This window comes from Acanthopagrus latus, chromosome 14 (assembly GCF_904848185.1).
Source record: "Acanthopagrus latus isolate v.2019 chromosome 14, fAcaLat1.1, whole genome shotgun sequence".
In the NCBI taxonomy this organism is placed as follows: Eukaryota; Metazoa; Chordata; class Actinopteri; order Spariformes; family Sparidae; genus Acanthopagrus; species Acanthopagrus latus.
Genome location: NC_051052.1, coordinates 9349434 through 9373995, shown reverse-complemented (window position 1 = coordinate 9373995; position 24562 = coordinate 9349434). Strand labels below are relative to the sequence as shown.

Here is a 24562-nt window from a genome sequence, read left to right as displayed (position 1 = left end):
ATCTTCAATTAAAAAACAGCAGATTTTAGACCAGATGCTCTCTTTTCAATCTGTCTTCATTCAGATGAATGAAGCAGCTACGAGCGTGTCAAGCTGATTCACAAGATTGCGAGGTGTGAGTGTTGGGGGGGGGGGGTGGAGAGGACGATGAAAGGAGGAAAGTAATGGCATGCTTGACTGGATAATCAGGTGGAGGGGAGCGGAGGTGAGCAGGAGGGGGGAGGTGCATGGATACCAGTGGATGTATGTGCTGCTGGGGGGAAGGCGAGATTGGAGAAGGAGAAGGAGGAGAATATAAGAGGAGAGAAAGGCAGTAATGAGACGTGCCTGTAGGAGAGGACTGGAGGTGTGTGTGTGTGTGTGTGTTTGTATATGTATCGTTTGTTTAACCTGATAAACATGGTTGAGTTTGAAGTGCTTGAGGAGCAGCAGCAGCAGAGCAGAGATGGCCTTGACGATGATTTCCTTGTGGCGGTTCACATCGATTCCCAGCTTCATGCTCTGGAGGACTGTGATACTGGAGGACACACACACACACACACACACACACACACACACACACACACACACACACACACACACACACACACACACACAAACTGTAAGCCTTTGGGGTCGATAATGATAATAAAAAGTAATATAGCTTTGTCTTGAAAACAGGGCTCCCACACATTCATAAACATCAAATTCAAGGACTTTCCAATGCGTGATTCTCTAAAACGGCACTGTTTGAAACGTGAATGCTTTGTCGTTTTGCTTTGTTGAACCTGAAAATGAGCGTAATATTCACAATCATTCGATGATTTCAATGACCTGTGGGAACCCTGCAATAAAAAAAAAAACACAACCACAAAGAGACAGACTGTTCGTTCTCCTTTGAAAACAGACATTCTGATCAATCCGTTGATGACTCATCTGAGGTTCTTCCAATTGGAAGTGTTGAACTAGATACTGTACAGCGTCAAAACAAGATAACAAAGTACAGATTTCAGCCTTTTCATTCTGTTCTCTTTTATCCGTGTCTTTCAGCTCTGATTCCATGCTGCACGTCAGCTAGTCTAATTCCATCTACCCCCCAAAAATGACACTGCTTTTAAACAGAAAAAGATCAAGTTATGTAAAAAGTGGTGCTCCTCTTTTTACATCTTTTTAATAATGGACTACGGCTCAACAAATATAAGTTATAAATGTCGGAGACATCTGACAACCTAACAAGTATATTTTATCTCCCAAGTCTCTGATCTAAATGTGGCTCTAAATGTCTGCAGAAGAGTAAAAATAGCGCTGTTAGAAGAAAGATTCCCATCATTAAGCTGCAGCAGTCTTTCTACTTACGGCATCTCCTCGGGCAGCACATCAGCTAAGATGTTAATGGAGTCGGTTTTGGCTTTGGAGGTTGGAGCTGCAGCCAGCAGCAGCTTCAGGAGGGCAATCTGACACAAATAACAACAAAATGTTACACCTATGTCTCTGTTTGAGATGTGTATTTGTTGTGGAGCAATCATGTAAAATGTGCTCTGGATTGCTGTTAAGAAATGCTCTATGATGACTGTGTTCAGAGGATTTTAAGCCAAACAAAATAGACAAGCAGTGTGAATCCAGGTTAGACGACGCAAAGTAGAAGTACGTTATGAGCCACTCACCACGTACTGGGAGAGGTTAGGAAGCATGCCCAGGTACAGCATCTCTGTCGGCGTGTCCTCTACCTCCTCCTCGCCCTGCACAACACAACACACACACACACAGAAAACCACAAATCACAAATGAGGTTCTGTTCACGTTCACAAAACCATCACATTTCGGAAACCGAGAACACAGTCTAGTTTCTAACCTCATCAAATATTCACCACATTAAATATTCAGTTAATCTATCCGTGTAGCTTTACATTAACAAATGCTGAAAACAGATTAAAGGAGCAGTTCACCCATAAATGAAAACTCAGTCAGTATCCACTCAGCTTCATGTCGATGGGAAGTCTGGTGAAGTTTAATTCCTGGAGCACGACAGCAAAACAGTGTTGCACAGTGTCCTCAACAGCTGCTAAACAAGCCACAGAGACTGGGACTTGTTTAAACATAAAATAACAACAACTCAAGAACATGAAACGGCTCCATACAACTTGTCTGGCATAGTCAAAGTCTCTGGAAGCCTTGAGATCCTACATTTTTTGAAAATACCTTATTCACACCTTTTCTTTTCTTTAGCTGCTAAGCTAAAGGCGTTAGCACACACACCATCTGAGGTGGGTGGATTTGCTTGAATGTGCATTGAGAGTGTAAACAAAATCTTTTCTAATCAATTCAGGATCTTGGGGCTTCCAGGACATGGATTACACCAAGCGAACTGAACTTTGTGGGGGTTTTGGGTTGCATTTTATGTTCTATAAGACCACAACTACTTAAGTTGCAATGCTATCTTGCTGTGAGGCTAAATAAATCTTTTGTGGGCTATGAAACTTCACCTGTCTTTCCATCTACGTGGAGGTGAGAAGAAAATGACTGAATTTGCATTTTGGGTGAACTGTTCCTTTAACAAGTCCCTTAACTGTCACATTGCAATGTCATGACTGTGAAAAGTGTCACGGTGACATCACTGACCAGGGTCAGAGGACACTGTTGCAGCTCGTCCTCCCTTTTGATCTGGACCTCGGCGATGGACACATATTTGTGCTGGAGAACAGAAAAGAAAACACAAATTACATTCTGTGTTTGAAGGTATTGAAGTGCTAACTGACATCTGGAGGTGTAATTCTCTGTTTAGCTTGACTACACAGCTTGTTTAAACAGTATGGATCTCTAAGCTGCGGGGAGTATTGATTGGGAAACACTCTGGCCATAATGAGACAAAGCAAGGGAGAGAAAGAACATTTGCAAATGTGAATCTGTGGATCCGCCAAGCTGAATGACTGAAGAGGGAAATGCTACCTGGTGACTCACCTGTTTAAGAGTCTTGACGCTCTCATGAATAGGTCTGGGCAAGCCCACCAGAGTCTCTATATCACTACAAAACAACAAACGCCATTACAGCAGACTGAAAGAGGGAAGCGCTTGAAGGATATTTTATTATGTCAGATGAAATACCTACTTCCCCAGAGTGAACCCGATGAACTTGTTCCTGCTGGTCTCCAGGAAGTGCTCGATGTCCTTCTCTCTGCGCACACACACACACACACACACACACGCACACACGCACAGACAGGCTGCAGTCAGATTTTGGATTCATTTGAGAACACCTGCTGCCACAATCCTGCATAAGAACGAGCAAACTAAACAGCCCGTTTTTCGGGGGTGCGCTCACGTGTGTGCACACACCCACACAAACAACATGCCACATTAGCTTTCTCAAATCTCATCAGTCACACTGCTGCTCTCTGTATGAGGGGTTCACAGCCTCCTACTGATTAATCAGGCCTGTGAGTTGAAGCACTGTGATCCAAAGACACAGAGGTAGAAAAAGGTTCGCTAAAAGATGACAGAATATAGGTTTTATGATCATGAATGTGTGATTAATGAAGTGTTTGCATCCTCTCTCTGATGCATTATTTACATCCCCAAAGCAGAGGCAGGACCCCCAGGAAGACACACATGCTACTGTCTGGGACACACAGATGGAGAGCGTATTGCTAGACGATCACAAGGAGAGAAAGCCGCGAGAGAGTTTTCTAATTTTGATTTTTCATTTAGCTCCTCAAGTGGTGGCATGGAATCAGGGTGGCAAACTGACACTAGCCGCCAGCCAAATGGTGCTGAGTCCTGACCGTGGGCGGGAAGATTTCCTTACTCTAGTGGACAAAATAGGCTTCATTTAGAGGCTTTATTCTGTGACATAAGAACTAAGTGCTTTTAAACTAATGAAAACATCAGGCGGGGGTCTTTCCTAGAACCTCTGTTGTTGGAAAAGTCAAGAACTGTGCAATTAACCTGACTTTAGGGGCCCAGGGGAGGCCCTTAGGGAAGTTGACCCGTTCCGTAGGGGGTCTGAGAGGAGGCGGCGGAGGCGGCGGCTGGATGATGACGTCCCGGTCCAAGGGGTCCACCTCGCCCTCGATGCCGCTGTCCGTGTCCTCGGGGTCCTCCTCCTCGTCCCGGGCGTCATCGTTCTTGAAGGGGTCCCGCTCGTTGTAGGTGTCCAGGCTGTCCTGTTTGACTAGGGGCTGGTAGGGAGAGAGGGCACAGGTGGTCAGCTGCACTGGGAAGACCTGAAGTCTGAAGAATGAGCTGTGGTCACAAACGTAAGAAGTAATCAAAACAGAGAAATTATACAAGTCAACCACACAAACGTTACCTGATAGCGCATATATGAGCTTTAAAAGGGCACTGTGTAGTTTTAGAGAAGAAAATCAAACTCATGAGTTTTAATATTTACAATTTAAATGAGCTTTCTATTCAAACTCAGAAACATTAATCATTTGCACAATTGAATAAACAAGCTGTTCTCAGAGGAAAATAAGATCCCAAGAACACTGTTTGAAGCTAGAAAGGTGGCAGGGTCCGCCAATATTGAATTAATTCAGTCTCAACACAAATAGACTTGTGTAGTTTGTTTAGGTTTAGGTTGTTTAGGTTTTTGTTTCTCTTCTGATTAAAAATTCCTTCCCCAAAACTACATATTACACCTTCAACCCTGAACAAGCAAACTCATGCTGTTCATTGTTCAAACCAAGTCTTGAGTAGAAATATTTTATTCACTTTTCAAGAGTTGGGACAAGCTGATACAGAATATATACGGTGAGATACTGTCACATAGTGTGAAATAAAATTGACATCTTAGAGATACAAAAGACAAAAAGTCCTTAATTAAACTATATTAATACTGTTCCCTATAGATTATATATAGCAGTACTTGATATCTACCAGTTGCACAGTGCACAGTTGGCTACATTCAGACTGCAGCTAGAGTCAGGGGTACACAGAACAGATAAGGTGAGTTTCTTGCAGACAAAGCATTACAGAAAGCTGCTGACAGGGTCACTTCTGATATATCAGACTGGCCACATTGAAAACATACTGAGCGCTATGAGGGCTGGAAAAAACAAAGATCAACTGCCAAAAAAGGTAAGTGATGAAAATGCTCAGGAATTGAAAAATATAGTAATAACATAGGAAGTGGTTTGATCCATTATAAGTTGATCTGATTTAAATTTTCATATTAACCTGCACAGACATGTTCTATCATTTTCATCAGCTTCAAGTATTGTTTTGTTACTCCAGCCCCCTGCAGTGAACAGCCTGACAAATCATAATATGCAGTTCCCATTTAGAGAACAGATCAAAATAAGACATTAAGATTCGCCTATGATACAGTAGTAATATAAAGTTAAAAATTCAATCTATTTAAAATATGGTTCGACATTTTAAGATAGGGAAATGTGAATGTGTCCATTAAATATGGAGCTACAGCTAGTACACAGTTAGCTTAGCCTAGCATAAAAACTAGGGACTTCCAAAAAACAAAAAGATAGCAAGGTTGTCTGTCTAAAGATAAAAAATCACCACCTCCTCTATAGCTTACTATTTGGTATGTTATATCGAATTTATTTAGCAAGCAGAAAATATAAAATGGAAGAGCTGTGGTTTTACGACTGTTAGCTGGAGTCGCAGTAATCTAACTTACTTGGCCCAACTAGAAACATAAACATTGTCTAATCCATATACTAAAATTTAATTTAAAGGTTATGATACAATATTAAATAAAACAGTTCAACATTTTAATCAGTATGCTTATTCGCTTTCTAAAGAGAGCAGAAAGAGAAAAACAATACCACATATACAGCCTAGCATAAAAACTGCAAACAAAAAAAAATAAATCCTCCAACCACTTCACCTAAAGCTAATGAATTGGTATGCTATATTCAATTTGTTTAGTCAGTGGGAAAAACAAAATGAAAAGTTTTAGGTTTTACAGCCAAGCAGCATTAAGCTAGCCAAGTCAAGAAACATACAAATTCTTATTTATACTTCTTTATTTTGTTTACAAATTAAACATAAAGCTATTGTTTGTTAATAAAACAATTTTTACAGGTGCTGGTGATGAGACATTTTCTTTGAACAAAGCTAGCTAAATGTTTTTCCCTATTTTTATGCAAAGCCAAGCTAACGTTCTCCTGGCTCTAGTACTCACAGTTAGCATAGCATAGCATAGCATAGCATAGCATTAGTGGTATCAAACTTGTCGTCTAACTCTTTGCAAGAATGTGAATATGCCTATTTCCCAAAATGTCAAACTCTTCATTTTCTTTTTACACTTTCTTTAGTCCTGTACAAATACATGTCATGTTGAATTATCAAAATCCTGAGATTGCAAGGTGACATTCTCTCAAAATCGCAGGAGAAGTACAGCTTTGCACAGCAATGGCAAACTTCTCTGATTTAACTTACCACACATCTGTACTTCAGAAAAGAAAAAAACAAAAAAAAAGGAAAAATACAAGCAAGAGCCAAAACGGGACGAGACTTTAGATCAGGCTCTTATCTACAAACAAACCCATCTCAGTTCAAGTGCGAAACACACATTCAAACACAAACACATATCTCAGTTCAGACAGTTTCTCCGATGAATGACCGTGGCAACAGTGCAAGCATCAGGCATGAGTCAGCGTTTTTGGACATTAGTCGAGCTAGTGCAGTCGATGTATTATGGCGCGTCAGTGCTGGAACTAACGCCGGACTAAGTGAGGAGTCTAGTGAGTGTATGGTGGGAGGGAGGGGAGAGAGGGAGGGAGGAAGAGGTGTTGTGGAGCCATTCTCTATGGAGAAGCCATTCAGTGCTGTGTGGGAGGTAAAGCTAGTGGGGTTTTTTTGTTTTGTTTTTTTGTCTACCAGGGTTAGGGGACAACTGCTTTCAATGACATCCATTCAAGAGAGAGGTCAGCTGAAAAACCAAATACAACGCCCACAGAGGAGATAGTGTGTGCAAGACAATCTCAAATCGCCTCCTCAATGAATGCATTTTCATGATGTTGACCCCTAGTCCAGAGTCTACGGTGCAAGGTGATCTTTGAGGCCAAACCTGGCAGCAATGTGATGGAAACTACAGGGGGGGATGCTACTACAGTAGATGCCTGAAGTGACCGTCTGTATGGGACTGTGGATAGTGACCGCTCCAGAGCCAATGACAACAGCCAGCAAGTCAGCCCTGTCTCTCAAACCCCGACCCCCCGTACTGAGCAGGAGGAGGAGGAGGAGGAGAGAGGAGGAAGAGGGCAGAGAAAGAGGAGGAGGAGAAGAAGAGGGGAGAGACAGTATGAGGGTGTTGGTGGACGGTGAGGAGAGGGATGAAAATGGTGGAATTAGCACACGAAGGGAACAAAAAGGGACAGGTAAAGGAAGAGGTGAAGCAGGAAGACAGCAGAAGAGAAGGGAATGAGTGGGAAAACAGGAGGAAGAGTTGAGGGCATAATTAGGAAGGAAATAAGATTTTGTGTGTCAAGTGTCGAGGGGAGCTGTGATGAAATGCGCATGTATGGATGAGAAATGAATAAGCAGGAGGATAAGCAGTTTGAAAGAGAAGAGGGAATCAGGAGAGGCTGAAGTGAAGTTGAAAAGAAGAAGAAAACATGACAGGTGGCGATGATTAAATTAGACAGTGTAACATTTTGGGAAATACAAAATTTGTTCACCTCTTGTGAGAGTTAGATACAGGTTTTTAATTGTGTTTATGTGTCCGATTGGAGCGCTGACTGTGTGCGCCCTCTGTAAAAGCTACATGTAAGCAGGATGCAATACACACATGGAATCTGTGGTGTGGCGGTGTGGCAGCGTCAAGGGGTCAAAGGGCACATCAGCAGCGACAACAGTGGCGGAAATTGCTAATAAACCAAGTTCCTATCTGTACTTGATGTCACAATACTGAAACGTATAACTTCAGTGCAATACCTTGGAAAAAAGTCTGAAACTTTTATGCTCGTGCTCAGCAGAAAACGTTGAAAAGAGGCACATCAGCGATGCTGATATTGTGTTTCGTCCACCAGTCATTAGACGAGAACATTAAAAGTCTCAACTGAGAATTTTCTACTCCTTCTAAGTGTTTTACATCTAGTTCAGTTTTATACGATCTGGTGGAGTCCTCCACTAGCACGGCAAGTATGTGAACAATTACCTTCACGATGCAGCCGAGTATCTATGTGAACACGTGGTTGAAAAGTAAGAAAATCAATACCAATCTTAAATCTTAATGCTCAGGTAAGATGTACGTCCTGGACTCCCCGGACCAGACAGCATTCAACACATAAGTTTCATGTGAGGATCAAACAAACAAATATAGAAGTGTTAACAGGCAGAATGAACTTTACCAGCTGCAGCGTCATCTTCAGCATCTAACTCTCAGCAAAAGTTTAAAGAAACGTATTTCCCAAATGCCAGATTATTCTTTTTAGTATTGGATATGAGGCAGGATGCACCAAAACCACTTGGAAACATAAACTTAATTTCTGATTCATTTAATTTCATAAAATGATGTAGGCTTAGGTCGATAGTTTGGAGCGTTCACACAACATGATCCATGTAGAGTGTGATTTTTAACTGCTTTGTTGTCTGACATACTGACATATAACATACTCGGTTTTAGTGCATCCTGGCATGATTGGATGAGGTTAAATGACAGGAAGAGAAGAGGAGGAGAAGAGAAGGGAGAGAGAGGGGGAGGTGGCAGGGATCTGGGAGAGCAGTGCTACAAGTCCAGCTCAATGCAGAAGAGAAAATGCAGAAAAAGAAAAAGTGGGAATTTGTGGGTAAAGACCTGCTTCTTGGGAAAGGGACTGTCTCCTTCCAAGCTATCAACAAAGGCACTCTGTGGGAACACAAGGAAGAGGGGCAATGAGAAAACAGAGGGTCATTAGAGAGAGAGAGAGAGAGAGAGAGAGAGAGAGAGAGAGAGAGAGAGAGAGAGAGAGAGAGAGAACCTGTCCAGTCAAAGCTCTACTATGAATAAACGGGAGGTTGGAATTCTCAAAGCCGTCCCGGCGCCAATATCATCTGTGGCATCGCTGACTTACGACAGAGAACCAGTGATGTTGGCACGGAAGAAGTTTTGGGAAAACCCGACCCGGCGAAAGAGTTTTCGAGGGTGAGTTACAGGAGGAAATTCTTACAGGGTCACCCGACTACAAACAGGTGAAGCTGTTCGACAAGAAAAAAATAATGGAAGAATTAGTCAGTTTAAAGTTACCAAACACACTCTTCCCTTGTTGTGTGTCACTGGGATAGATTAACAGCTCGCACAACACTGTGTGTGAAAGTGCAAGTAAGTCTAAGGTAAACGTATGTGTGTATTTGTAGCCATTGTACTGTATAGGGAGTCAAGCATGAAGTAATACGAGGGTGGGGTTGGGGCAGGCAATCGTTACCCTGCGGCTGCGACGGCCTCTCTTCTGCTGCTGCTGCTGTTCAATAAGCTCCATGGCCGAGGCCGGGGGCGAGGCGGCTCTCATCGCCCTGACCACCTTGATGCTGTCCTCTGGCAGCGGGGGCAGGTTCAGGCGCTCCCGGCCCCGCACTTTCATCTCCTGGAGCTCCTCGAAACCCCCCAAGGTGAACTGGAAGGAGAGGACGCAGTCAGAAACATAACTAAACTTTGAACAGCAAGTTAAAAGAAAACGAGAACATACAAAAACACAAAGCTGCAAAAACAGATGACGTGCATTGTTTGTCAGTGTTTGAGGTGTGAACCGCACTGACCAGTATTGTCTTCCAAAGCAGCAGCAGCACTTTCTTCATGGGGAAGTGCGGGGCGTTCATGCTGCAGAACTTGGTCACCATGGTGAAGAGGAGCAGGGCGAAGGGCTCGCCATTGTACAGAGGTGAACCTGAGGGGATACAGGTCAGAGTCAGGGCTTCTGACATTTGGCCGCTGTTCTATGAGCCTTCTGATTGTTCTAACTTGTTTTTTTTTCTAATGCAGGATGAGTCTTTTCAGCCAAGAAGTGAAGGCTCTGTGCATATAGCTTGTGTTTATGTTGTCACTGTGCCCTTATCATGTAAGATTTGTTTTAAATGTATATCTCAAAATATAATCAAACTTTAAACAGCAGTTTCGTTTCGTTTTCTTCACAGAAATGCACCCGAGAAGTAGTTTTAGCAGAAAAGGAGCTCGCTATAGCTCTACTGTAAAAGCTACTTAAAGTCAGGAAGGCCCCCCCCGTCCAGTTGGCAGTGAGTGTTGGACCCTTGTGTACGTCACTGAGGGCAATGAATACAATCAGTACTGATGCAGTTTTTGTTTATTCTGCATTATACAAACATGTGTTTGTGCGCACAGTTTGATCAAAAGAGTACACATTTCTGAAGGTATACTACCACCTTGTGCCTTGTGTTCGTTCAGTAAACACACACACACCTAGCTCATTCTTGAAGGCCTCTCTGGCGACTCTCCACTCAGGTCTGTCGTCCTCCGTTTGAACTCTGACGGTCTCCACCATCAGGTACATGATGCTCAGTAGCACTCTGCAATGAAAAGCAACACACCGGTTGACCATAGGTGACTGTGACCGTGTGTGTGTTCGTGTGTGTGTGCATGTTCGGCATTTAAAAAAAATCAATAATAACAGGCCAAAAGGTACAAGAAACTATAACACGAGAGGTAAGTGCAAGAAGCAGAGGATGTTTTTTGTGCAGTCTTGCTGGAGAGGAAATCACTTGTGCGCTCAGTGAGGATAAAGCCCCATCCATTCATTATCACCTGATGGAAGTCAGGCTGTGTTTTGTGCATTAAACGCTTTGTTCGCTCAACAAAGCCCCGCAGCACGCTTCGCATAATTCGAATAAAATGGTTTTCGATTTTTGGTCCAGCAATTAGTTGCAAATCCGCTCCTCTAAGAGTGTAATTATTCGTAAGTGTGCAACTGGGGAACACACAGACGGGGCTCTGTGCATGTGTGAGCACAGGAGTGTGTGTGTTTACAGCTCTTTCCTTCCAAAAAAAAAATCTATTCCATTGAGCAGAGGCAGGGATTGAAACTGAACGTGAGGGAAAAGGGACAAGGAGAATGATTAAATGTTTGCAAGCGCGAGTGTGTTTTTTTGTTTTTTTTTTGCGGCCAGATGGCAGAAAAGTCGAGCAGCAAAAAGACGGAGTGAAGAGAGCGAAGGAGAGTGAAGTGAGAACAATGTGGAGGCTGTGACTTGCGAGTGATGCGATTATAGTGCTCACCTGAGCTCGGTGCTGTCTGCGAGAGAGATGGCAGGCTTCCTCACTGCGCTGCTGCATGCCTGGTTGTTACTGCAGACACACACACACACAAAAAAGTAAATAATTGCATAATCTTAGTGGCTCGTGGCTCTGATAAAGAAGAGACAGTCGACACCATGTAATGAGGACATACTGATCCATTTTTAAACACCAACAACAAAGCTCTCAATTCTAATGTGCTGCATTTTTCCTGTTTTTTTGCACAACCAGCCAGCGCCTCTGAAGCACCGTGTGTGTGTGTGTGTGTTTTGCGCGATTGGCTCGCTTACGCCGCTTTGTTGTGCAACACGGTGACGGTCCAGACTGTGCCATGATGCCTCAGAGCAGCTTACATAACAACAAAGGAGCGCTGGATCCCGACTGGGGCCGAGGAGAGGCAGCAACAAAGATGACTTGAAGGAGCGCACATCACAGACATCGTCGACTCCCTCGGTGTCTGTTTATCCCCACGAAAACTCCTCTGACTCAAGTGGGATCCTCTAACCGCAAAGAGGAGCATTTGGAGGAAACAAGTGCGAGGGCTGAGGGACCAGCGCTTCAAACACGGGAGGGATTCAGAGAGTATTTGGTTCTTGTAAGCGAGAAAGAAACCCTGCTGCTTATGAAAGATCTCCAGATTTTAAAGACAGAGATAAAGGTTGCCATTATCTGCTGAACTCCTCCCTTTCCTGTATTGCCGCAGGCCCTTCGCCTGAGGGGGGGAAACAAATTTTTAAAAGATATGAACTGTTTTGACCTTTCTGTTGCAGTGGCTGCGCTTGCAACTTCATGTCATTGTATGAACGAGTGGCAGGATGTGCTCTCGCCACGCAAAACCAAGGTGAGAGTGACAATGTTGCATCGTTGCTGTCACTGCTAGACGTTTTATTCTACCTCACCAGCAGTTTTTGTGGTAGAGAAAAGTTGACTCGTACAAATGTTTGTCGTGTCCTACTCACTCTATCTCCATGCTGAGCAGCTCCAGCAGTGCCGTGAAGATGCCCATGTCGTATAGCAGGAAGACATTGTGTCTGGACCAGTGGAGCACGTCCACCTCTGTGTCACACTCATCGAACACTCCTGGGGGGGAAAAAAGGGGGGTTGGGTTTTACGATTCCCTCGGTCTGTTCAGCACCTGGATCAGAGCCATGCCGTTTTGCCCCTCTCTAAGTCAACATGTCTGCAGTGGAGAAGGCCTATTGCTGGTTGTAATGTGTCGCCTACGCACCCTGAGCCAGGTAGAGGATGGCCCGGGCCACCTTCAGCCTCTTGTCCCTGTCCGTCACCTCCAGCGCGTCCAGCAGGCTCATCACGTACGCCCTCTGCTCGTCCACCGTCAGCTCGATCCACCTCTTGCCTCGAGCTACGGGAAGGACACGCAAGATTATTTTTAGGAGCACTTCTCTCTGTACCTTAAGCAATTTGTCCTTGGACAAGATACTGAACCCCAAACTGCCCCTGATGTGCTGGTCGGCACCTTGCATGGCGGTATTCATATGTATTCTTTGGGGCATTTTTCATTGTACTGAAGGAGGACTGTCTAGACAGACAGGAAACATGAGATGAGAGTGAAAAGGTTTAATAGGTTTTATGATATATGTATTAAAGTGTCTGAACAGCAGCAGCCATGAGGTCAATGCTAAACCCCTACACGGCTGCAAAGCTCAATTCTGAAAAGGCTTAGCATTTACTTAAAATGCTAAGCTACTAAGTAGTGTCTGTTACACAACAATATTTACCTAAAGTTTGCTAACATTAGCCTCCATAAGCTGCTCATACCAGACCAAGTAGGCTAAGGCTGTAGCAGAGATTTGAGCAATGGAGCGTTTCATTGCTTGAGAATGCAACTTTTTTTTTTAATTTAAATGATGAATATGTAAGTGATGCCCAATAGGCTTCACACTGGATTGCTGTTATATGGGGATTCATTTAATTTTTCTTATCACAACTGACCCTATCTGTAGATTTTCTTTTTTTTTCTATCTGTCACACGTTGTTACTCATCATCATGACCATTTCTTAGCTTGTTAGCTTACAGTTAGTTTACTTATAACATCATATTCATCAGCTTACTACGGCTATCATGCTTCTTCGCTTGCTGTGTCACACTCATCAGCTTACTATAGCTATTATGCTTGTTAGCTTATGTAGACACATTAGCTTACTTATATTATCATATGCATTAGCTTACTATAGTTGAAATGCTTGTTAGCTTACTGTGCATTCATTAGCTTACTATAGCTATTATGTTTTTTTATCCTACTTATATCGTCAAACTCATTAGCTTACTATAGCTATTATGCTTATTAGATTATGTGGACACCTTAGCTTACTTATATCATCACACTCATTAGCTTACTATAGCTAACATGTTTGTTAGCTTACTGAAGACTCATGAGCATTCTTATCATTCTCATTAGCTTATTATAGCTAACATGCTTGTTAGCTTATTGTAGGCTCATTAGCTTAACTCTACTCAGTTTATAATTCTTATTAGCTTAGTCTAATTATCATAACATTAGCTTACAGTGGCTTAGTGTAGTAATGCTTCTTAGCTTACTGTATTGTTATACCACACCGTACTCATGACCTTTTTCATGAAGCTTTATTGCCTGGCTTTAATACTGTGTTATCGCAAAAGTGAAACATGTTCTATAACGTTAATGAGGAAAACACATCTTTTTTCAAAGCTAACCTTAAGTCAACATGCTTTGCAATATGGGGATCCATTAAATTAAACCATCTGGGGCATAGCCTCATTTCTGAGAGGGGCTTTTATGCTCCAGTTTTCCTCGGCAGTGACACTAATCTGCCCTGCCTTCCCCCATCGTGTCTCACATTTAAACGCAAAGGATGTAACAGGAGGATGGTGACTGCAAAAAATCTTGGTCAAACTGTTAGTTTTACTGGATATTCACCGTAATTATGTTATAGCATGTGTCAATGTTGGGCCTGACTGCTGCTTTGATCTGTCGTCAGTTTTTAACATTCTGTTCAGGTCCACTGCATCAGCTCTGGAAATAGCTGAAAGGTCGAGCGATGCCAAAGCATACAGAGCAGTAATTAGCTAAGTCAGTGGCATCATGGGAATAAAAAACCTAGAAGTAAATACAGTATTAAAAGAAATGGACGTCTTCTTTGGCGCGGATTCAAGCCCTCTTTTTTTTTCACGGTCTAAGTCCTCTATTCTTAGACTCTTCACTTGATTATGCTGACAGTAATAGGCATTAAGAAGCGTAATATCATCCCAGTCGGTGGAACTCAGACTCCTACTTGCAATGCCTTTCCTACCCAAGTCAGAAGAGAAAAAAAACCTTTCTAATTTCAGTACTGTCTCCAAAAAGCTTCCCTGTCTTCAGTGAGCATCTTAAATCAGATATGTCGTGACAATCACAGTGATTAGGATTAGAGATGTATGGGTAGTGGTTGAAAAACATTAATGAGCAGACTGTCAGTGGCCCTGACAGACACACACACGCAAACACACAGTAAAGCAGTAAGCCCATCTTCTGACAGCTGCTCACTGAACACACTGCACAAAATACACACAAAATAATGAAAAGGCCGTGATGTAAAGAGGCAGCTCTGTGCTCTATCTCTGTAAAACAGCAGCCAGAGAGACTCTCATCTAATCCTGCTATTCATTACCACTCAGCTCGAAGAGGAGGTAACAGATGAAGAGGGCGATGCTCGTCCCGCTCTTTTGTCTATGATGTGTGCCTCAGTCACTTGAGAGCTTCATGGCTTCTCGTAACCATACTGATGCTTTATTTCCTCTTATTTTTCCTCAGCAAATATTCGGAAAAGGGCATGAATGCATATCAGGAGGAGAACACGTTGCATTTAAGCATGATCTCTTGTCAGACCGACGATAAATCACGTTGGCAAAGCTGCTTTTGTTCTTGGTAACCAAACATTAAATCACACGGTCAGGATGTGACCCATCCCATCTGTATCAGTGGGGATATTCATTCTTTTGAACAGCTTAAAAGAGCCGAGCTTTGATGTGACCGGTCACCCTCGCCTCACACAGGTCGGCTTAAAAAAAAAAAAAAAAAGCACGCTGAAGAGCGATGCCGGCTCATGTTGCACTTCAGAGGTGAGACAACTGAGCTGAGTTCAATCAAATTGCTTTTACAGCTTTAACACAACAGAACATAACTTGACTACAAGATAGTAAAACACTTTGAGTTGTAGTGCGATGTGAGCTGCCGGCCGGAGGGGTCAGCTGCTCTGAGCTCCCAGTCCGCTAGCTCCGCTAGCTGCGGAGCTAACTGAGCTAACCAGCTACCAGCAGCTTCACTTAACAGCAGCCAGCATTTTCACTAATGTGCTGCCCCTTATTTGTTTAAAAATATGAATTTCACAGCCCATTCTTACATACTGCACCTTTTACCTTCAACACATTTTATCATTTGTGTAATGTGCCGGGAACATTCTGTTTAGTTAACCTTCGCCGTCTTAAGTATGGTTGCTGTTATCACAAAGCTGCAGCCAACAGGGACATTCGGGGCTACACAAAGGACTCCGGGAGGCTCTAACAGCAGTAACACTGTTGAAGGAGCCATCAAGGTCCCTGGTGATAAACATCAGCAACAAACAGCAGCAGCTCCAGTCCAGTGTCAGTATTTTTGACCCCATTTTGCATCTCAAACACACCACGGACAGCTCGGCTTTTAAACTCTGTCCTCACCTGAGCTGTTGACAGCGAGGGGGGGACGCACATGGTATCCGACAGGTCATCTAAACACATTAAGGGATGTACAAAAAGCTTTTCCACGGTTGTTTGCAACCTTATAATCTCTCACCCACGCACATACACACACACATTCAAACACAGTACCATGACTCCTGAAGTCCTCCTCAAAGTAGTCTCTGTTCAGGGCAAACTCCGGCTCCTCTGTGTAACTGTAGAGCTCTGTGGACAGCATAAAGTGCAACAGGATTAGAGACAGAAAGTTAATTAGCAATACTTTACTAATTTTAATCACTAATCGAGTCATTTCTCAAGAAAAAAACAAACAAACAAAAAAACTGGTGACAGCTTCTCCAGTATGACAGCAATACAACTGCGATATAGGATATGCTGGGGTTTATTTCCTGTAGAATTCACATTTAGATAGAGATAGCTGATTGTTGAGTCTCATTCCGAGGTGGTCAAATATTTGGGGGGTTGGTGGTTCGAAGTTAAACAGTTGCATTGAAACAGAATAGAATAAAATAGAACAGTTTCAATAGAACTGTTAGAATAGAAAAAAGAAAATGTGAGTGGAACACAACAGAATACAATTGATAAAATGGAACAGATAGAACACAATAGAGAGTTTAAATATAATAGAAGATGTAGAAAAGAATAAAAATAGAATAGAGTAGATAGAATGGAATAGAATAGAACAGATGAGGTAGAATAGAACACTTTAACCCCAGAATGAAATAGAATCAAATATATAGATCAAATGTAGATCGAACAGTTAGAATGTAATACACAGCTAGAATCAAAGGGACACAATAGTTGGAATAGAATGGCTACACATAGAGTAGAATAGAAGAAATGGTTAGGACAGTTGTGGTAGAATAGAATAGAATAGAATAGAATAGAATCGAATAGAATCGAATAGAATGGTAAACTTTGCCACCCTACAAAAACAAAACAGACTTATTTAGAGCTCCTGTCTCCTTGGTGTTGATCTCATCTGTTTGATGCACACTCTAACGATTTGTCACGTTGCCGCGCTTCTCTTCCTGCTCTGAGCGCGGTTGTCAGCGTTCACCCCCGAGGAGCTGCCGCTAGAAAGCTGCCGTGACTGACTGTCTGTTTGTGTGCGTGTTTGCCAAATGTGACTAACACTCTTGGCACCTCAGCTGCCGCTTGCCATCTACCAAAGGGGCCGTCGTTTTGACTCAAAATCAATGTTCTTGTTCAACATGTCTCTCCGCACATCACCTGGCTCTGGGGACAAAAACGGTGCTGGACGGGAGAGGAATCCATAATGCACACTTGAAATAAAATATTGCACTTAATCAAATCAATAAAAATCCATAAGCACCGAGGGGTCTGTCCTTCTGTCGTCCGTAAACCAACCTCCAGGTCATACATGAGCCATCAACCAGATACACAGATGCTGGAACAATTCGCATGTATAATCACTGTGTTTATGATTACTCACAGCATTAGTCACACAATGTGTCCAATGTCTAGAAAACATGTCAGGACCAGAAGATTCTGTTCTGTGCCTTCAGCAGTCTGTCAGCTTAATGTCTCGTTTTCATGAATAACACTGTAACATAAAACAGCTGAAGGAAACCTGAGGAATGCAGATGCAGTATTATTTTTCCAATCAATAGCACATTGTACTGTGTATGCTAAGTAGAACCAGCGGTATTACCATTGGAATTCTGTGGGTGAAATCCTGTGTCACACGTAAACAACCGCTCACAATGTTTTTAGCCTTAAGTTTGACTCAGTTTGACATTAAAAGAGAATTGGATAAAAAGTACTAAAAGTGCAAGAAAAAGATCAAGTCAACCAAGTAACCAGGCCAGACGTGTGAACAAAGGTTCATGACAAACCAGATTTACTAATGACAGTTTGTACTAGAACAAGACTACAAGCCAGAATAAGGGGGATCATGTCCCCCGACATTCAGGTGTTATGGTAATGAAGTGGTAACCTTTAGTTGTACAGAAATGGTTGGCTAGGTTGACATTTAAAGATAATTGACATGAAATATTTAATTAAAACTCATTTAGGCGCAGCTGAGGCTACAGTCATGCTAGCATCTTTGTGCGTGAGCATAGCAGCGCAATGAGCTATATGCTAACGCTTGTATTCTGATGCTAGGGTGCTAAAAGCATGAAGAAGTTTAATGCAAACACTAGCTTGACTGTTGGGAATGGCAGCGGTTTTGCATATTTGGTTGCAAACTAAAATAACTGGCTAATTAAAAAAAGTGTGACTTGATTCTGAACTGAAAATGTCATGGCAATCTATCCAACGGCTTTTGAGATTTATCGGTCAGGATCAAAGTTGTGGGTGGACCAACAGACCAGACATAGAGCTAAAAGACTGCATCCAACCAGAAGGGAAAACGTGACTATGGTGAACAATGTGCACAGGACACGGAGGCAGAATCACAAAAAACGTTTATCAGATCAAATCTTTTGTGCATCAATTGCATTCAACAGAATCGTAATGAAAAACACACAGAATGCAGTGTCCACTGTACAAGCGACATTCATGTCAGGATTCACTATCTGACCAGTTTTTTGGGGAGTTGAGTTTCCTGTCTGTCTTACCTGAAAGCTCAGCAGTCAGTGTGTCTGTGTCTCCATACTCAAACTCCAGATTAGGAGACTCCATTGAGCTCTGAGAAGAACGAGAACGAAAACACACATTAGCATATACATTATAATATGACACTGTACACAGCAGATCGCAGATGTCCTAGCACCCTACATGCAAACAGACACTCGAACATACTGTAGGCTATACACATTCTTTTTTTTTCCAACACCTACCACTACTCTGCGCTCCACACAGCACCCACACACACTCTTCAGGCTCGTTCACAGTTTTGCCTCATCGTGTGTCTTTTTGGAGTTTTGATTGGCTGCCGAATCTCCAGGCAGCGTTGATTAGCTGTTTACATTTTTTTTTCCTTCTCAGATCCTACTCCTATTACTGACGCTCTGTTATGGGCACACCACTTTAATCTATGTGATAAATCTATGTGTAAACTGCAGTGATGAAGAAGTGAGAAAAGAGTGAGGGCGCTGGAATTGACACGGCCCCTGTTTTTGAGGCAGATTAACTTCTGTATCCAACGGAGGGTCTCGCCGGGTTCTGACTTTAGCCTTACCCTGTGATTAGCACGTGGCCCTCGACACAGACCGCACACATTAAGTTTCTGAGAACGCACTCACGGACGACATGCAACCACACAATCTTTTGCTGAATCCCTCATAAACTCTTTCTGTCGTGTCGGGATGGATTTAGAAATGGGTTTTAAAACTTTTTCAACTCCCTGGAAGGCATGTGATCCATACACGTGCAAACACACATTTAACGCAGGACAGGCAGACGTACTGAGACTGTCAGTACTGTGAAACTATCTCTTCCCTCTAAAATAGAGAAGCAGAGAGTACGCAGTAAGGTCACAACATCATCAAAAAAAAAACTTTGCAATGAAAACCACAATGTTCAAATTCCCCATTTTGTATTTAAGCCTGTCATAAATCAAAGAGAGCTCAGACAATAGCCAGCTAGCTTAGTAGCAACAGTGTTAACTTTCCAAGCGAACTATATAATTTAGTGGGTTACAGGTAACAATAGGAACATACTATAGACATTCAGAGTAATGAGTACCATTAAATAAATCACTATGCTAATATATTATTCTAACTACGCACCGACAAAAGTTTTTGTCTTGTATTTGTAGCCTAGCTTCAGTCTTTTAGCACATTCGTCATGTGGATAGTTCAGACCCTTTTGCATGGTCTTGTTTTAAAACAAAACATGAAAAACTTATCTTAAGAAAGACAACCAACTTAATGTCGACACTAGCCTACACTAGTTAAACTAGGCTACAGCTGACAATGATGTTACGTATAGCACCTTTAAAAAACTGCAGACAAGCTGACTTACTCCAGTTCTAAGTATTGTAAAGCAGTCAGCACAGAATGAGTCACAATAAGACCAGCCAATTCTTAAAATAAGACCTTCCTTCATAGTCTGATATGTAACAGTAACAGATAAACAGAGTGATCAGACATTTCAAGCATGACACCCAGAATCATGATATTCACAAATGTCAAAGTGTAACATGTTTATGGTTAATGGCTGGGACAATTAGAAGCTTGATCACATAAGAAGATGGAAACATTCTTGTTTATCATCTGTTATCTCTCTGGTGGGGGGGAGGGGGGGGGGGTGTGACCTGATGAAGCTCTCCCCACAGGTATGATTAAAGATTCATTTTGCAGTAACGAGAATAAAAAAAAAAAAAAATGAAGAAGAAAAGAAAAAACAACAACATCCTGGCAGCGGGGGAAGTCTCCAAGCTGCGAGTGTGTTTAACCCTGTGAAAACAGCCCCAGGGCCAGGACTGTAAATAAGGATGTGCACTGAGTCAGCGGTCCTGGTTAAACAACTCCGTGTGCCACCCGTCATGTCTCCTATAAATACCTGCTGCAACCAAGTCAGCGTGGACTGGAATACACAGGACGTCAGCCTGCAAAGTTTGTTTATGACACCGAGCCGAAGCAATGACATTTGATGTCATTACCGCGCTTGTAAACCAGGAAATGAGAACCACTTGGGAGCGTGGATGATTCAACTAAATTACCCACAACTCCTCAGTGCGAGTGAGGACAGCCTGTAGGTCTGGGTGACCAGGTGCCTCACTTTTGCTTTAACAATCTGCTCTGACGATCATTATGACATTACACTTGTTGTAAAAATGTCACATCTTTTGTTACCGTAAAATCAATGCCATTAACGAGTCGGTGAGCAACCTCAGATATGCAGGAGCTATTACAGACTTGTTGTGTGATATCATCTGTGCTGCAGGCCGATATTCCAGCACCAACATTCATCCACTGCTGCCAATGCACAACTCCTACCCATTCTTCCTGCTGTCTGATGGCTCAGTCCATTAAAATATAGCACTGAGACTGCTCCTGAGTAATGATTAGTTATTATCAATCAACCCGTCTGTTTTAATGCTTAACTGTTTAGTCTGTAAATTGGCAAAAATGTGTGGGAATAAACTCATCCCAATTTCCAAGAACTCAAAGCGACGTATTCAAATCTTTCGTCCACCAATTGTTGGTGGCGGAGTCCGCCATTTTTATGCTTAATTCAAGTACTTAACATGAAACACTGAGTGTAATCAATGTCAGTCAGTTCTGACCTTTCAGTCCTTTCAGCTGGAGTAAAGTGAAAAATTACTCATCAAACTCTCACCAATAAACACAGAGGTACATCTAACGGTCATTCTCATTCTGATTCACTTAATCCAAACACTTTTCATTCACTATCATAAATGGCCAAGAAACGCAGCAAATGTTTGATATTTTACCTGAAAACTAACTTAAATGATGAAGTGATTATCATAAATATTTGGCAGTAATTGGTTTCGATCAACTCGTCGATTCATTGTTTGATAGTTTCATCGTTGGTGACACAAAAGAAAGACAGACAGTGAATCTTTCACATTTGAGGGGCTGGAGGCAGAGAACGTTTGACATTTTGCTCAGCTTGAGCATGAACACAGTTACCAGAGTAGTCAATTACTTTTTTACGTTAATTGATTAATTGAACACGCAGCCTAATCTACCATCTGTCTGGTGAAGAGCCGACAGTCACCGAGGGACAGGAGCTCTTTCTAACCCCACTGGGATGTTTCTTTAATTCCCGTGAGCGTCAACACAGACAACTATGCCTCTCTCTCTCTCTCTCTCTTTTTGTGCTTCAGCTACTCAATTTACCCCCTTCCCTCTCCTCCATTTTCTCCCCCGTCTCCCCGCTCTGTCGCCGACTGATAACGAAAGCCATCCCTCGCTCCAAACTGGCAGCGCTCCTGCGGCTCCCACACTCTGCACCACATCGGTGTGCAAACACTGGGCATAGTGTCAAAGCAGGCCACCCCCGCTCCAACCGACATATGCCACATAGACGAGAGATGGCTGCTCTACCCGGCACGAGTGACGGACGACTTACATACATGAATGAATCAGATTCGAGGCTAACTTAACGGACAGATGAGCTCCCAGTATAGTCCGGTGGCCCGGGAACACTGACGTTAAGTGCTTTCAACGTCCGTGTCATCAAACCCACCACCAAACCATCAACAACCCCTCGTCCCAGAATCCAACGGCTGGGAGATGAACATGCTCTAATTCCCTCAAAACCATTCAGCATTCACGTACAAAACACACACACAAACACATACACACACACACACACACGTCATGTGTGTTATTGACTGGATTGTGGCCTGGAGGAAAGATTCCGACTGCTTAACTTCTCCAGACAACCAGGGGCTGAGAAGCCCATGAAAACCCATCTTCTTCTAATTTTTTCATGAGGGGGTGAATTATGGCTGCGTGGAGCTTACAGCAGCATCATCAGGCTGAAGAAGAGCAGAAAGGCAGAGTGGGTTTACTGGTTAAACTGGGTCTGTGGGTGATTCTCAGCCACTACGATTAGACAAAAGGACATTGATAAATCTAGCATTACTCACAATTAATCATTTAGTCTATTACTGAATGCCAGAGAGTGGTCAGAAATGAGCCAAACTGATGTCTTCAAACTACTTTTTTGGTCCAAAGACATCACAATGATATGAAACAGAGAACGACAGCAAATCCTCACATTTGAGAAGATGGAACCAGCAAGTGTTTGGTATTTAGGCTTTGAAAAAATGACTTAAACAACAATATCAATAATAAAAAATGTTGCCCAGTCATTTTTTTTTGATTGAGTTAATCCATGAGACATTCTGGATCCAAAATACTGTTTGTTGAGCATTTCTCAGAGGCCATAATTCCATTGCTGATCAGTCAGTAAATGAATCAGTTAATGATTATCTGCAACTATTTTGATGATCAAATACATATTTTGAGTATTTTTCGAGCAGAAAAACATTTGCTGGTTCCAGCTTGCAGCTTTTCCTCATCATTCATGATGATAAACAGGATGTTTCGGGTTCTGATTGCTCATCTGCAAACTGAGCAATGTGCAAAGGCATTTTTCGATGTTTACCATCGTAATACAGAGAACATTTTAAACTGATGAGTTGAAACAAATCAGACTAACTAAAGATTGAAATAACGGTTACTTTCTGGCCAAATACAAGTAGAGTATCTGCGATTTTGAAGGAACAAATCGTGCCGATGAAATAGAATTCTTAAAGGAGCACTACGTAGTTCTGATGAAGCGATTATAATCGGAGGGGAACGATCTTCACTGACTGACATGTTTTATGCCTACACAAACTAAGTAAACAAAACCTCTTTGTTTTCATGACTGAATAAACAAAGTGACATACCGGTTTACATTGTTTATGTTTGGCGGACCCTGCCACCTATCTAGCTTCAAACAGTGTTCTGGGGGCCTTATTCTTTGTCTGAGCACAGCTTGTTTATTCAGTTATGGAAAAAATGAATATTTCTATTATTAGCTCATATTGTAAATGCAAAAATTCAGAGTTTGAATTTCCTCTCACAAAGTACACAGTGCCCCGTTAATAAGCCTCATTATCACTTAATTAATCAGTCTTTAAAGTCATTAAATGATTTATGATACCATGTAATGTTTAAAATAATGACACTATGTTATCAGAGTGAGTAAAGTCTTGGATTGGTCCCTTGAAACCTCTTATTATGATGCGACTGAAAACTGACACTGACTTGATTTTATTCCACGGATCAATTAAATGAAGGACACAGTTGGCCAATGTCAACCATTACGGGGTGCACGGTTATTTATGGGGTGACCAGATTAATCCATAACTATTAAACATGTCCAACACAATGTGTCTTGTAGTGGTGGTGGTGGTGGTGGTAGTGTTGCTCCTGACAGCAGCAGTCACATTTCACCACCTGCATTCTCCAGCCTGAGCACCACTGTAGGATTACTGCTGGGTTATTTATAGGAGCCGGTTGCCAAAATAACACCTCGGTGTCTGCCTGCCTGCCTGTCTGCATGCGTGCATGCTCTCGAGCCAAGACGGCGACTGACTGCATGGAAAGGACATTCAGCTGATCTGAAAGCTCCCCAGCAACAACACACACACATACATACATACATACATACATACATACATACATGCAGAGACACACACACCTCCAGTGCGCTGCTACACTATGAGCTGTGGTAGCCGACTGTACACAAACACATCTCCGATTTACCTCCGACTCCTTCTGCTGATCCTTGAACACATCTTTCCCTTTCGGCCTCTGCCTGTCGCCGTTATCGTTAAGGTTATTAATGATAGGTACCTCCATGTCCTCCGCCTGCATCTTTCTGTCTCGGGTTCGGGCTCACTTCCTCCTCCGCGGGTAGTGCATACCGGTCCGGCGGACAGCTGAGATTGCACCGCACCAGGAGGAGCACCGGCTCCGGAGCTCCAAGTTGAAGATCTCCTCCTCCTCCTCCACCTCCTCCTGCTGCCGCTACTGCTGCTGCTGCTGCTCCCCTCAGTTTAGTCTGTTAGGTTCGCTGTCCCGGTGCGCCCCGAGAGGGCGGGGTTAGAGAGAGGCAGAAAGCAGCATCAGCTGACATGAAAGTAGAGGGATGAAGTGATACAGTGTCAACACACTGATGGGCTTGTTGTTGAAGAAACTAGTGCCGATATTAGTGGATTAAAACTGAAAACAGTAAGGCATCATTTACTG

General features: G+C 42.7%; 1 protein-coding gene across 3 annotated transcripts in view; it reads right to left on the bottom strand.

Annotated features, from left to right (window-relative positions):
* Nucleotides 1-24342, bottom strand: part of strip2 (striatin interacting protein 2) — a 28418-nt gene extending 4076 nt beyond the window's left edge. Inside the window, exons 1-17 of one of the 3 annotated variants that reach the window (XM_037121281.1) lie at nt 24077-24342; nt 18461-18530; nt 16008-16082; nt 12393-12527; nt 12124-12244; nt 11147-11215; nt 10334-10440; nt 9676-9803; nt 9345-9533; nt 8738-8788; nt 3922-4154; nt 3086-3151; nt 2938-3001; nt 2599-2670; nt 1644-1718; nt 1336-1433; nt 391-517 (exon numbers count right to left, since the gene is read on the bottom strand). In XM_037121281.1, coding sequence (XP_036977176.1) covers nt 391-517; nt 1336-1433; nt 1644-1718; nt 2599-2670; nt 2938-3001; nt 3086-3151; nt 3922-4154; nt 8738-8788; nt 9345-9533; nt 9676-9803; nt 10334-10440; nt 11147-11215; nt 12124-12244; nt 12393-12527; nt 16008-16082; nt 18461-18530; nt 24077-24187 — 1791 coding nt within the window. In that variant the 5' untranslated portion in view covers nt 24188-24342. The remainder of the gene's footprint in view (nt 1-390; nt 518-1335; nt 1434-1643; nt 1719-2598; nt 2671-2937; nt 3002-3085; nt 3152-3921; nt 4155-8737; nt 8789-9344; nt 9534-9675; nt 9804-10333; nt 10441-11146; nt 11216-12123; nt 12245-12392; nt 12528-16007; nt 16083-18460; nt 18531-24076) is intronic. The other 2 variants (XM_037121285.1, XM_037121284.1) reach the window with 2 other exon arrangements.
* Nucleotides 24343-24562: the final 220 nt, after the last annotated feature.